The 14,975-nt window shown below is 36.9% G+C and overlaps 1 protein-coding gene across 7 annotated transcripts in view; it reads right to left on the reverse strand.

Moving 5' to 3' along the window:
- Nucleotides 1–1,598: 1,598 nt before the first annotated feature.
- Nucleotides 1,599–14,975, reverse strand: part of MARCHF1 (membrane associated ring-CH-type finger 1) — a 663,012-nt gene continuing 649,635 nt past the window's right edge. For all 7 annotated transcript variants that reach the window (XM_072621551.1, XM_072621552.1, XM_072621554.1 and 4 more), the window contains one exon: nucleotides 1,599–5,729. In XM_072621551.1, coding sequence (XP_072477652.1) covers nucleotides 5,431–5,729 — 299 coding nt within the window. In that variant the 3' untranslated portion in view covers nucleotides 1,599–5,430. The remainder of the gene's footprint in view (nucleotides 5,730–14,975) is intronic.

Genomic DNA, 14,975 nt, shown 5'->3' on the forward strand with positions numbered 1-14,975 from the left:
ATTAGTACAGCATCTTAAGGCTAATAGATTATTTTCCTCACAATAACCTTACACACAATCTGAGGTTAAATGATTTGTCCAAAGTCTCCAAGCTTCTAAGCAGAAGAAAGCCAGGAACTGAGTCCAAATTCCTGTTTGATCACTGAAAATGCAAATTAGTCTTTACACAAGGCTACACTTTAGACCCAAGATCATGTACATCAGAATATTCATGACCTGGAGGACAGAGATGATAGTGGGTAAAGAAATATTTCCTGTTCTCCCCCCTTCCCCACCCCCCATGTTATCTCATAAGTATGCGTGAGTGTGGGGGAGAGGGGAGAGATAATAAGACTAGTTGAGAAGCAGGATCATTATTGATTATTCCCAGCTACCAATGAAACAGATTTTTAAAATGTTCTAAGGAAAAGTTACAAAGAGACTACCATTCTTACCAGTGCTCATTAGTTAATTAAAATAGTGCTAATAAGGCTGTTACCATGTTTTTATTTCCTTCTTAAGTTTCACAGTTCTTCCATGGGCAAAAACTGTTCCACTCCAACAACCCTAGCCATTTTGTCAATGGAGGACCATGTTCAGGAGCAAAACCAGGCAACTTCCAGTGGCCGGACCTCCATGTCCTTCAGTGTAGTCCTGTGGAAATGCAGAAACACTGTGGCCTTCTCTACACACCAAGAGACTAGCACTCAGACCCTGGCTCAGTACTGTGGGAGCTGCCAGACTCATTTCTTTCTCTTCATTATATTTCCTTCTCTGCTTTCAGATAGATAACCATTCTAATACAGATCTTCATTAGCTCTCACATAAACAATTAGTATAACTGGTCTCAATGCCTCAAATCTCTCCCTACTCTAATCCAACTGCCACTGAGCTGCCAAAGTGATTTTCCTAAAGTGAATGTTTCAACCATATTTGATTTCGAAGTTAGTAGGAAACCACTGGAGTTTACTGAGTAGAAAGGTTAGGTAAACATCCCAAATATTCTTAGATTCTCAAGCCATTATATAGCTATAATGCATGAATCTAGCTTAAACCCAGTTAATTATTCCTGCTTCTCTTCAGAGAAATGTCTTTTTTGTCTGTAAGCTCTGAACTAAATCTGCCTTTTGTCAGAAAACATTGTTCCCTAGTACTGATGGGGACTTAAGTTTTTAAACCTTTAAAAAAATCCCCCCAAATCATATTTACTAGTGTGATCTCAATAGCATGCTTATTTTATATATCCTTGTAATTTTTTGTAGATTACTCAGGCATGCTTTCCCCAAATGCAGAGACGTTTATGTTCTGAGTAAACTTTCAGGTTTTGAAATATGAGAGTGGTTTGTAGTTAAGCAACTTTTTTTTTTATCACTGAAACTATGTATTTAATTTTAAGTGATTTAGGGTATAACCTGACTCTCCAATTCCCCTTGTCCCTTTCCTTTATCCTGATTGATACAATGTTTTTCCTCCACCTCTTGCACTCCTCTCTCCCTGGAAACCAATGTTCAAAGGAGAGGAGCCCAAAGATTGCTGAAGTGTTTCAGGTAAGAATATGTAGAAATGTGAACAAACGAATTTTATTAAATTAAGCCAGAAAAAAAATTGAGAAAACTTCAGAGGTTTGGGTCACTTTTTTAATATACAAACTTTTTCTTCCACAGATATTTTCTTGTCCTTCATTTTCTTACTTAGTACACGTTAGTTCACAAAACATCTAATTGTTTATGCAAGATAATTGGGTAAAACCAAAATAACACAAATGCCTAATTTCAAGAATTGCACACAACTAGAATATTCTTTTATTTGTGTAAGTGCAGTGTTCACTTTCAGAATATGTTTTCTTTAGATGTGGAGGAAACACTGTAGCCCAAAATAACAGTACTTCCATTCAGTTCTGTGGGTATGTGAAATAGCACCATTGGGCTGATTTAAGAATAAAACTGCTTTCACCCTTCTTGGTTAAACTGTAAACCCTGGAGAATCATAATTTTTTAAGAAAAGTAAAAGGTCCATTTCTTTCTAAGAAAAAATTAAATTCATGTCAATACAGACAGCTGAAATAATCCATATTTTCTAAGTCAGTGTTATTTCCCCTTAAATATTTTCCTCACTACCATGAACTCATTTCCCCAACCAAATAAAATATAAACAGTTGTAGGTACTTAAGGCACCTTTTGCAAAAACAAAACAAATTAAAAAATCACAAGTGTTTGCAGAAGGTGGCTATATAATCAATGCTGTTTATCCGTCCGGAGTTATAAGTGTATATTATTAAAGTGCAGTTTAGATTGAGTTAGTCCTTCCTGGAGCCTTCTTAAAGATAACTCATTTAGACTCCTTCCTTCAGCAGCCTTTGTCTTCTTCCCTCTTTTTCCCCATGTCCTCTTTCCCACACTATTCTCCTCCCCTCTACTGCCTCTGTGTTTTTCTGTTACATTGGATGAATCAACTTTTAAGGCTCCCAGTTTGTTGGAGGTTCATTCTTGTTACTTAACTCACGATCCACAGTCTCAGAAGGGGCTATCCATTTAATTTTTCCATGATATGCATAATACTTTAGTGGTAAAACTCTAGGGCTTTACACTATTACCCAAAATGATTATTTCCTATCTGAATTGAGTAAGAGTTTTGAATGAGAGCTGTTAGCTGGTTATTTCACTTTAGTTTCATTTTACTTTATATCCATACATGCTCTTTTGATGCTGTTTGCTAGGGACAGGAATTTTTTTTGGCAATATTATTTTCAGTCTCCAGAGCAGCACTTTAAGGTTCAAAAACAACTATTGAATACCAAAAAGAGTGGAACCCTCCATTGGTAGGACTAATATGCATCATTACCATACAGAATACAAAAGAATAAACCTTTAACACTAGATGCTTAATTTAAGTAGTTCTTTCAGATTGAAAGATGACTAGACATTGCATGACAATTGCACAAAGAATCTGAATCAAAAATGCTTTGGGGGTTAATGAAAGTGCAGCATAGAGAGGAGGAACTACAGAACAAAATATGGGTTACCACCTTCTACTCTTTTTTCTGGGTACAGAAAATCTTATCAAAATCTTACTTAAATCTTATCAAGTTTGTTACCAGACTGCTATCTTTTCTCAGCACCCCTCCTTCCATTTTTGGAAATCCTTTTCTAAGCATTAAACAAGCCTCGAATCAGTGAGACCTCATTTTACTGCCTCATCTTACCATGGATATAGATTGTGCATATGTCTGTGATGGCTAGATTTGTGAAGAGACTGCTTTAAATTTGTTTAGGGTGGTTATTACAGAAATAATCTGTGCCCTACAGGTGAAAACAGTGATATTCAGAATGTTTTTCAGGTAAAATGTTTTTCTGGAAATGTCTTTATCATTGCTAATTCATTTTTTAAAATGGAGTTTTATATAAAGCCCAAGAAAATGAGTTAGAAAATTGAAGCAAGATTAATTAACACTCTTGTGTGAAACCCATGGTTAAGCCTTTCAAAGCTAGTGTTAAAAGTCATGGATTCACCTTAAATCTTTGGATCAGAAATTTTAGAGTAACTTAATTACAAGATTTTAGTTCTTTAAGGGCCCAGGTTTTTAAAAAATGCAACTGATCATGCTTGTGTCTATCCATAGTTGGTGCATTTCATTTCCACCCATGTTATTTTATCTGCTTGCTTCGTCATCTCATACCCTCCACACCACCTTGCAGAGCAATGATTTATACAAACTTGGTCCTGTGACAAATGGAAAACCATTACATTTTGCTGCTGTGTATATACATGAATACATTTTAAAAAACTGACAAATTGTTCATCATACTTAGTATTTCCAGGAATTGAAATTGTTTGAACTCTGGAGATAGCTACTACCAGTTAACATAGTCCATCTCCTCCCTGGAAGGGGTTTTGTTTTCCTCTTCCTATGACAAAATCAATGAACCACAAGAGCACAGAAGAGACTCAAGTAATTACAAATTGCATCAGTGTGATAACCAGACTTGTGCAAACCATTCACTGGTTCTTATGGCCACCGTGGCTGTCTTGCCACAATAATAAATATGACAATTAACAAAAGCAAATCACACACCCTTTTTTTTTGTTGTTGTTTTTTATGTAGGACATCTTTCTTTGAGCACACCAGTATACCTATGATCAATAGTCTAGCTCATTGCAATGTCATTCACACTTTAGTTTTACATGAATATGCAAAAACCATTATAACAACTGAGCTGCCAAGCCTGCTGAGCTCCATTTTCTCAGAGTGAGATTCACCAAAACAAATAGAATAAAGCAGAGACACTGGTCTTTGAAATGGGTCTAGATACTGTCCTCACTGCCCTAGTAACTGCTTATTTGGGCACTACTTAATAGACTATACTGGCGTCATAATTTTAGGTTTTCAGTTGTAGAACCAAAAGCAACTTTAAATTGGATTTTCCACTGCCAGATGCTTCAGATAACCAGAAGTTGGTTATTTCTGTCACTTCATATAAGTTCTGCAACTTAGTTTTTTAACCTATTGAGGAATAGCACTTTCTTTAACCATTCAAGCAGGGTACTTGGATAGAACTAAATTAATGCTTTGTAAGAATTATATGCTTGTGAATCCTTTTAATATAATAAGCAATGACACTCCTGTTCTAAAAAGTATTTAGACACTATTGAAATCCAAGGCATGGTCATCTCTGTTTTGGTGGCAGCAGAGAAGACATAGGACCAAGTAGTTGGCTTGGAATTTTGGTTGGCATTTTGCGTGAAAGATAAAACGAAAAAATATTTTGAAACTCTGTTCTGCATAAATGTTTGTTGAATATCATTTCTCAAAAACATTTCATTGTACACAATTGAATGTGTATTTCATCTATTTCTAATTCATGCAGCTGTCAAAATGGGCTCCAGGGTAGCCGTAAAAATCTATTTACTGTCAAAGTGTGAAGTCTCAGAAAAATATGCATCCTTTATAGAATTATAGAATTTTACTAATGGAAGGGACCTTAGAAATCATGTAGCCCATTAAAGTCTTTTCCTGATTTGATTTAGGACTAATGCAAGCAACTTTAAGATTGTAAGCTAGATGTGTTTGCTATTCCCCATCAGTATGGGAAGATGAAATCTTTATCAGAAAAGACCCTAGAAGTAAAAATACACATTGAAATTCAAGTCTTCATTCTTCCCCCACTTTCCTCTTGCTCCTGTGACCAATGACGAATTTCCATTTAGTTTTAGCCCATTTTCAGAAAGGATTCTCTTAGCAGACTTTATACACACATGTCCACACCCCGCCCCAGGCCCAGCTTTGCGGGATTGTGGGCCCATTTCACCTGATGCATCTTTCTTTTGTCTTGTTAGAAGATAGGTAAGGAGCTCGGGTTGGGGTGAGGGAACAATACAAGATCGCTTCTGCTCTCTAGTCACTGAGGGCTGCAAAACATTTCAGACTCTAGTGAAAAAGGTCAGCCAGTCCCATCAGACTGGTATGACTTCTGGGGTTCCGCCCTCTGTGGTTAGCAGTACGCTTGTACCCATTTGTGACACAGGCACTACTACAGCATCCTTGATGTCTGTGCTCACATGACAGGGGAGATTCTTCTCCAGCTTTTTGGCAGTGTCAGGGCAGTTCTGCACAAAGATCACACGGTTGTAGGCCTTCAGCCTGCGCCACAGCTGCACGTAGACTTTGCACTGTACGTACATGAAGACAAGGCCTCCCGTGAAGCCAATGGCCACCACAACGAGTTTTGTCCAGAATGGCCATTCAAGGACACCTTTCAAATAGAAAAAAAATTAGTATCTGTAATTCAAATCACCACGGCAAATGACGCTATGGGGAAAGAATATATTGTTGTTGTTATGGCCAGACATGACTAAAAGTAGCATGCTAGAGTACTTCCTGTTCCAAGATACCCCATGTGATTCAAGATGTGTAACATTGATAATTCTCACCTAACACCGATGTTGGAAATTCTTCCCAGTGCAGACCAAAATGAAAGTGCAGGCATATATCCAGGTAAGTAAATACAAAATAATTTTTGGAAGGGGAAGAAGTTAGTGTGGAAGAATTTTGTGTAGGAAATGATACCTAAACTCAGCTTTGAAGCTGACTAGGGATCTGAAGTGGTGGATGTAACAAAGATACAGAAGCAAGAAATGGTGTTACATATGGAGAATTTTAATTTAGGGTAGTTTGGTTAAAATATGGAAATGAAATGAAGGAAATCTGGGGTAAAAGAAAGATTAAGCCAGATTGTGATGGATTTTAAATGCCAAACAGAAGAGTATGTATTTTATCATACAGGTAGTCTGGAGCTACTGAAATTTCTTGAGCAGGAGAATGGCATGATCAGATCTGTACTGTATCAATGTGTCACCTGTATAGAGAGGGGAGAGACTGGAAATGAGACTCATTAGCAGGTGATAACAAATATAGATATAAGATAATAAGATTTTTTTATGTGTTTGGGTTTGAAGGCAGAGTGAAAGAGACTGTCAAGGTTGAAAACCTGGGTGACTGAAATGATAGAAGTGTTTTCAATAGATGTAGGGGAAAGTTAGGAGAAGGGATGGGTAGGTTGAAGCGTTGTGTTGTGAGTGTTTTCAGTTAACTTACTGGATATCCAGATGGAAATGTCCGCTAGACATTTGATGACGTTGGACAGGAACCCAGAAGAGAAATGAGAGTTGGGTGAACAGGCCAACCATAGGATAGTTGAACCATAGGAAATTTTTGGAAAGAAGAGCAGAGGACCCAGGACAGAGCCCTTTGTGGACATAGTGGCCAAGGATTATGATCACACAAAGGAGACGGTTGAAAACTGGTCTGAACATCAGCAGAGATCGATGGTACAAAAACTCTCATGCCCCTTTTTGTATCCACAGTGCTTAATTAATGTTGGTTGATTTGAGACAGTATCCAAGAGAAACTCTTCCAGGAGGGTAATACTTATAGACCTTATTCTGTTAGCACTTACTTGATTCAAGTTCTATTGTATTCAACCCTCCCTTCCGCCTAATCTCTTTATTCTTTCCCTGGGTATAGATGAATGAAAATGATTTGGAGTTGGATTCCAGAGTTTTAGCATTTTCTCACTCAGGCTATTTGGAAAGCATACCAAAGATAGTATGAGTAGATGGGCATCATAAAATCACAGAACTTTAAACATTAGAATTTTCATTCATCATTCATGCAGCACTTATTAACAAATAAGCACTTATTCTATGGAATATGTTCCATGTGTGCCAAGGGCTACATGACACATACTCAAATAAACAGAAATGAATGTGAGAATATGAGATATACATGGAGTAAAAAGTACTCTCAGATCAAATATGAGAGGGAATGCTTTTGGTTAGGGATAAGAGAAATGTCCATAGAGGACAATGTAGTTCACCTTCTTCATATTCATTTTCCTCAAAATATTTTGGTCAAGGTAAATTGTTGGTGATTAGGACTTGCTGAACTTGAGGATATGTTGAAATTGGACCTCACATAATGCCTACAGGGATAATAATATCTGACGGCATACTTTGAAGGAGTGTTGGGAGCCAGAATTTGGAAACAAAGCACCAGAGAAATGAGATTTACTATTCTTCTGATTCACGTGACCACACCCCTGATATAGAAGTGCTTTGCAGTAGATACATTTGTCACTAAAATTGTAAGCTCAAGCTTGGACTGATATCTAGAAAGTATGAACATTGGTCTGACTATACTTAGGTATGATGTACAGTCATCACCCACACACAATATTTGTTTTAATACTCATCCAGCAGTAAAATTTCTGGAAAGGCCTTATTGTAAAGATAATAGCTGCCAGGAAGCCCATTTCTTGATATCATACATGAGAAATGGAGCCAGCCTTGAGTTTCCAGGTTATACATAGCCTGTAGACATCTTAGTATTGTGTGAAAAATGAAAAGCTGGAACTGTAACAAGCTAGTTACATAATTTCTGCAGGTAATGAAACACATCAGGCAACAATTCTAGGACCAGTTAGAGTGTGTGTGTGTGTGTGTGTGTGTGTGTGTGTGTGAATACACACACACATGATATACTCAGGTCATGAGCATTTATGTGAGTACAGAGAAAGTTATGTATATATGGAGAGAGGAAAGACTGAGGAGTTGAGGATAATGCCATGGTTACAAACCTGGGCAACTGGAAAAATGGTGGTGACTTGGGCAGAAATTAGGAAAGGGATTAGGATAGGAGGAAAGGTTTTTTTTTGGACATGTTGAGTTTGATATGTCTCCAAAGCAAATGTAAAGCCCAGTAAGCAACTGGTTATACAAATTGGAATGAATGCATGGAAAAGACTGGGGCTAGATACAAAGATCTCTGAAGTCTTTGGCATCAGGGAAGCTGATTAGGTCATGGAGAAAAAGTGTAGAAAGAAGAGCAGAGCTTTAAGGATATGATAGAGGCAATGAATCAGCAAAAGAAACTGAGAGATGATTAGATAGGAAATTAGAAGAGAGTACTGCATTGAAAGGCCAGAGAGGAGAGAAAGAGGGTGCTTAACAGTGTCAGGTGTAGCAGATAAGTAAATAAGCATGAGAACTGAAAAAATACCATCAGATTGGACAATTATGAATTTATCTACTCTATGTATATATACCTGTTTTCATGCTCTCTCCCACACTACAGTTAGAATGCAAGTTTTCTTTCCTTGCTTAGGGTTTCATAAATGCTTGTTGGTTGATTTAACATTGGCAAAGATCACTTCACATCCTTTCAGATCAGAGAGAGTGATGAAAGAATAGATGCAGAGGTGAGGGGAAAAGAATTGGTTCCAGACGACAGTGTTTGTCTTCAGTAAAATAAGGTTGAGGCTAGTTGCTAAGAGAAGAGTGGGTGTAGCATTGAGTTCTTGAATAGAGGAACTTTAGAACCATCACTGTGAGCAGTTTCATAGCCAAATCAAAAATTAATTAAAAGACTGGTGTAGTGGTAAAAACCAAGGTGATGAATTTGTGGTAAATGCAGAAATTCTAGCCAAACTGGCTTGGAATTAGAAGTGGGAAAAGAATAGGGTTGTTACTTGGGCTGTGAATTATCAGGTGAAACATCTGAAGAACAAGGGGGAAAGGGATTCAGAAATGAAGTATTGTTGAAAAGATTAACCATTCTGACTATGAATAACAGACTAGCTGTCTCTGAATGACTTGAGAGAACAGGAAAGGATTATGACTGGAGAGTCCTAATCTTCATTAGGTGGTGGTAGATAGAGGATCTTGGCATTCAAAAAAAGAATGTGTTGACAGGTCTGAAAAAGGAGTAGCTGTTAGTGACTGAAGTAGAGATTGTAATGGGAACTGAGGACACTGATGAACTTTGAAACTACATCTCAGACTTAGTAAGGGGCAAAACTAAAGATAAAACTCAGGTTTCCTAACTTTGAGTCAAGTCTCTGCACTGCTTCTGCAGCATAAGCAAGATCCAAATGAATGAATTTGCTAATTGTTTTTGTCTATTTCAGACCTCAAACTTTTTTTTCCTTTTAACTCCTAAGTCATTTAAATAAAACTGACTAACCCATATTGTGTTGTGAAGCAAAAGGCATTTTGCAAGTTAAAAATACTCTATAACTGCAAGGTGGTTAACAACTCACTATCCCTTGGTGCCAGTCAGAGTAATGAAGTGGCTAGGTTACAATGGCATGGCATTTCTGGTTTTTTCATGTTGTATTGAATAGATGTGAACCATGCAATTCTAGAAAAAGTGCATGTCATTAATTAGCTCTGAAAAGTTTAGAGCCAGAAAAAGTCTAAAACTTGTCAGTAAATTCCAAGAAAGGGATGACTAGAACATCTGTGTCAGAGATGATAAATAGATCCACTTTAATTTGGAACTAAAACAAAAGAAATTTTAAATCACAAATTTCTATACCAGAAATGGCATTCTAAATTTACATATTTGCTTTTTTTTTTTAACCTAAAGTGGCTTTTCTTCTCATGATAGCTCAGGGTCATACGCACTACCTAATCAGGTGAGATGTCATTATCTCATCAGATCTAATTTCAGATTTAATTACAGTTACATTCATCCCAAAAGCAGATGAAGGTTTATAATATCACTTCACATCTGCATCTAGGTGTGCAAGTTTTTGGGTCTAATGATCTGGTTTTGATGGAATGTTGGGTGTGTTTGTATATTTACACAACTTTTTCTTAATTAAGAAAATTGAACTAAAGGCATTTGTTCTAACTTAATAGGTGGAAATTGCTTTGACTAGCATAACACTTAAAATTGATGGGCTTGTAATTAACCCGAATTTGGCCTGAGCAGTTAGGGGAGGAAGCTGGTACTTGGGTCTGATGAGATTTTTAAGTCTGACCATTCCTTATTCTCCAATTAATTTGCCTGGATTTCCATTATAAATGAATGGAACAAGCTATACTTGAAGAAATAAGTTTACTTTAGCGTAGTATGGTTTTCTTAAAAGCCAGTAAAATGCTGTTAAGCTGTGGAGTACAGCTTTCATTGAAAAAAAACCAAACCTGAAAACTTCACAGTTCTTGCTGTTTTATTCATATTTTTCTCTTTGGCATTCCAAATTTTTAGACATTTCTGTGTTTTCTGCGTTTTGATCTAAAGCTGCAGTTCCAATGTTGAGTACTCTGAAGAACCTGATTGCCATGTTGCAGACAGTATTTTTCTCCGATTATCTGTTTATAACTTGAGTCACTCATACTATTACTACAAACCATCCCCAATGTCAGTAGAAAGGGCACATCAAAATACTGAAGAGTTTAGTTTTCAGGAGTCGGCCTGGAAGAGTATTGCTTCTGCAGTAAAAGCTGGCTTATCTGGCATTATTTCAGTTGAGCCTCTGTTAAATGCCATGTCTGCACAGTTACAACACCATGTACAATACAATGTAACCAGTAAGCCAAATGGTAACCCTGAATGAATCATCAGAGAAAGATTTCATTGTGTCCAGTAGACCTTTAATTCTACTTTAATTCTTTGGAAATGGGTAATAAATGGATGGCTTGAATGCTAGCTCTCAATTAACAACAATATTTGATTATAGGAACCTTTTTCTTAATGATTCAAAATGAGCACATAGTTGGTGTTTAATAAATGTTTTATTAGCTAATATAATACTCTTTTCCTCTAAATGTGTTAACTGTTTTATCTCATTTCCCCCATACATCTTCCCCAGTGTTGAAACTAGACAGTCTTGGTATCTAGATTCTTAAAGTTGTGATAACTACCTTATACTTAATACTGGAGTAGTAAGTAGAAAAAGAAAATACACACTTTTTTCCCATAAAAATCCCAAGCTGAAAGTATAATACTTACTCTCTGTTTAAATTTTAGTTGTAAAAATTATTGGCTTGTTATAAGATTAAATTGAATTATACCTTCTCTAATACTAGGAGGTAGACCATATAAATATAATTTTACCCCCTTCTAAAAGAAGGCTTCACTTCCAGGGATGGGTTGAAAATATATCCAGACATAAAAATAAAAAGCATCAATATATATATTTTTTATATATATAAAGTATTCTGGGACCAGATTGTGCATGACTTTAAATGCCAAAATGAATCAGACTTTATGTGTAATCCTATAGGCAAAAGGGAGCCACCGCAGCTTCCTAAGGGGGTGACATATTTAGACTTGAGCCTTAAGAAGATTATTTTGGTAGCTAGGTGGAGAGAAGAGAACCAGAATGGCCAAGTTTCATTAGGTAAGATGCTGTTGCCAAGTGAAAAAGAATGATGAAGAATGAGAGAAAAAAGAGAAAAAGGATGAGAGAAGTTAGGATGGAGGGGAAGGAGAGCCAGTGGTAAGTCATGAGGATAATGCCGAGGTTGCAGACCTGTGTGATTGGAAAGATAGTGGCATCCCTAATAAATATGAGGAAGTGTGGGCTTAGTTGTACCCTTCTGCTGTGGTTATTGAGAGACACTTCACTTACGCTGCAGAAGCAAAAACAGTTCAGGGGAGATTGCTCAGTTACAGCTTATGCTGTGTCTGTCTGCAGTTCTGAAAATCATTTAACATTTGAAAGCTGCTGTTCTTGATTAATTGCTTTGTACCATCAGTCCAACTTTCTTTTAATTTTGATCTGCTTGGCATTCAGCTCAACTAATGGATTCAGTGTATTTTTCTTAAGGGACAGAATGTTCTCTGGCCTATATGAACCTGGGAAGTGTTTAAGTCACCCCTCCCCTCATACTAATGGTAGTTTTATTTCAAATGACTCCTTTCTTTTAAAGTGAACAATCAATAATTCTCATTGAACAAAAGCTCCTTTGCAATCATGAATAAAATAGATATACGCTTTAGCCTTGATTTTTTTCCCCCTGTGATCCTCTCATCAGACCAGAGAGTCACATAACATTAAAGATGGAAAGGAATACATTGAGAAACTCTAGCCCCACAAACTCATTTTACAGAAGAAGAAACTGAAGCCCAATGAGATGAAAACCCCCAGTCCAGTACTTACTGACCTCACCTTATTTCAGAGTTCTGTACTTGGAGTCAGAATGACCTGAGTTCATATGCTGCCTCAGACACTTATTATCTATGTCATTGCCTCAATTTCTTCCAACTTTAAAATGAGGATAATAATAGCACCTACTACTCCAGCCCCACCCCAGATTTGTGAGAATAAAATGAGATCCTGTGTAAAACGTTTTGCAAACCTTAAAGTCCTATGTAAATGTTAAGTGCTATGCACTGCAATGGAATTACTTGTAACTGTGGTTTTACGAGAAAGCCGTGTGATACAGTTAAGAATTGCTTGTATTCCTAAAATGAGAAGCTCAAATTATGGAATATGACAGCGTTTTTCAGGCCATTCTTTCTGTGTGCAGAATGATTTTGAAATGTTAAAATTGACCTTACTTCTTCCTTTTAAGAGTACACATTCCTTAGATTTGGTAAGAAAAAAAACTCCTCCTTTCATTCATATGTTGGGGGATGTTTCCTGCTGGCTGCCTCAACCTCAGGGAGCCACATTCTAGTTAGGCAGAAGTGGTCATAGGTTTCAGAGAGAGAAAAGAGCTCTGAAACTAGCTCAGAGCTAGTGGGTTAACTTCCTCTAACCCCCATATGTTACAGATGAGCAAACCGGGCTTCAGAAAAGTCAAATGACTTGCCCATTATCACAGAGGGAGCCGAGGCAGGATTTGAACTTTTTGTAGTCTTTTGGCTACAAAACCAGTGTTTCTTCTACACCAGGGAGTAGCATAAGGCAGCTTTATATGGTTGAAAGAACATAGGACTGGGGAATCAGAAGACCTGAATCAAATTGTGTGATCAGCTAATTCAGACATGATTAGTATCATGGGAAAGTGAGGACTGGGCACTAGAGCAGGAGATTACAGGAGAGAAAAGAATTCCATATGGTGGATGCACAAAATAGAAGGAGTTAGTAAGGTAGGATAACCCCAGATTTTGGACAGTTTTAACTCCAGGCAAAGAGGAGAAAGTCTGGAAAGAAGACTGGTCCTGGAGTCAGAAGGTATGGGTCCAAATCTCATTTCTAATGCCTGATATGAACTTGAGTGTCTTCCATGGGCCTCACTGACCTCAAGGTTCTTTCCCCACTTTCTCTTTGTGACCTTATGATCAGTTGTCAAGAGGGAGCAAATGAAGATTCTCTAGCAGAGAAGTAAAGATTCAACCTATGCATAGAGATGTTGAGTATGGCAAAGGCATAAAGATTGGATACGACAGAGAGTGAAATCAGGAGATGCTATTAGGATAATGCAGGGTGGTAGTAATAAACCTTGAACTAGGAAGGGGCAGAGATGGGAAAGCACATAATCAACAAGGCTTTATGACTTCCGTAAGAGGTAAAGTTGAAGGACGAATCAAATATGATAACATCAAGGACTTTGATTGGTTTTAGGGGCAATGAAGCCCAATTCACTTGATAAAGTACATTCTTGTCCAGATTTATAATATATTTGTATATATACATATATATGTATATATATATTATTTATACTTGGAAGTGTACTTTCTATCTATACTTGTTTTAAGACAAGACCTTTTTTAGTGTCTTTTATTTCTTGATCTCATTGAAATGTCACGTATCTCTCAGGTATGCTACCCTTTATGTTGTTCTCCTGCAATATTATTCTTGGTAATATCCATCTCCCTCTTGCCCTTAAGATAACCTGCCACGTGACTCCTTTGTAGTCTTTTTTTTTTTATTCCATAATTTGTCATACAGTGTCACCTGGAGAATCAATTTTTCAAAGGCAATACAGCCTGCTCTCTTACTCAAATTTGGTCCATTTTTTTCTCCGTAGATAATATGTATCTAAGAAAAATACATACATTGATCCATCTGAATCTCTGTCCTAGTCTGGACAATAGACATTTATCATCCACTTGGTTTTCCTAAATATCTAGACAAGCTACACTTTTTTGGGTGCTGGTGGATCTCATTTTGATAGTAGTTCCATTTCGTGGCTTGATGCCATTGGCTCAATGTCATTCACAAAATGGAGTATCTGGAGATCCTCATAATCTAAAAGGAATCCCTCTTTCATCTGGGCGTCTTCCATGTTGGTGGCCAACACCTAACAAACATATTTCTCCCTATTCATTTCTCACCTGATTTGAATAATCAGAGGATTGGTAGGTAAAGAGTTCATCTTGAATCATGGCATGGTTTTTAATATTCATAGGAGGCATCTTATTGAATGGCCATTTTGCTGTCCTGAGTGAAATGGTTTTTTAAAAACATAGATTATTGATTTTTTTTCTCTAAAAGTGTTGTTTTTAAAGTGTTCCCAAAGAGGTAAACAATTTATGGTTTACAAGTGGAGATATTTCTGATGTTTTTTTTTTTTAAAGAAAAAAGTAAAAAATGACTTTAGTAAATATTCTAAGAAGGTAAAAACATCTAAATCGGTTTTGTTTTTTGGGGGAGGGGGAGGTGGGTTGTCAAAATCTGATTTTATCAGTTTTGGGAATTCCCATTAAGGAAGTTTCTTCTACTAATGAAAAGCTGCACTTGCTCTGTAGTTCCTAGTTTTAGAAA

The sequence above is a fragment of the Notamacropus eugenii genome, chromosome 6 (genome assembly GCF_028372415.1).
Source record: "Notamacropus eugenii isolate mMacEug1 chromosome 6, mMacEug1.pri_v2, whole genome shotgun sequence".
Lineage (NCBI taxonomy): Eukaryota > Metazoa > Chordata > Mammalia > Diprotodontia > Macropodidae > Notamacropus > Notamacropus eugenii.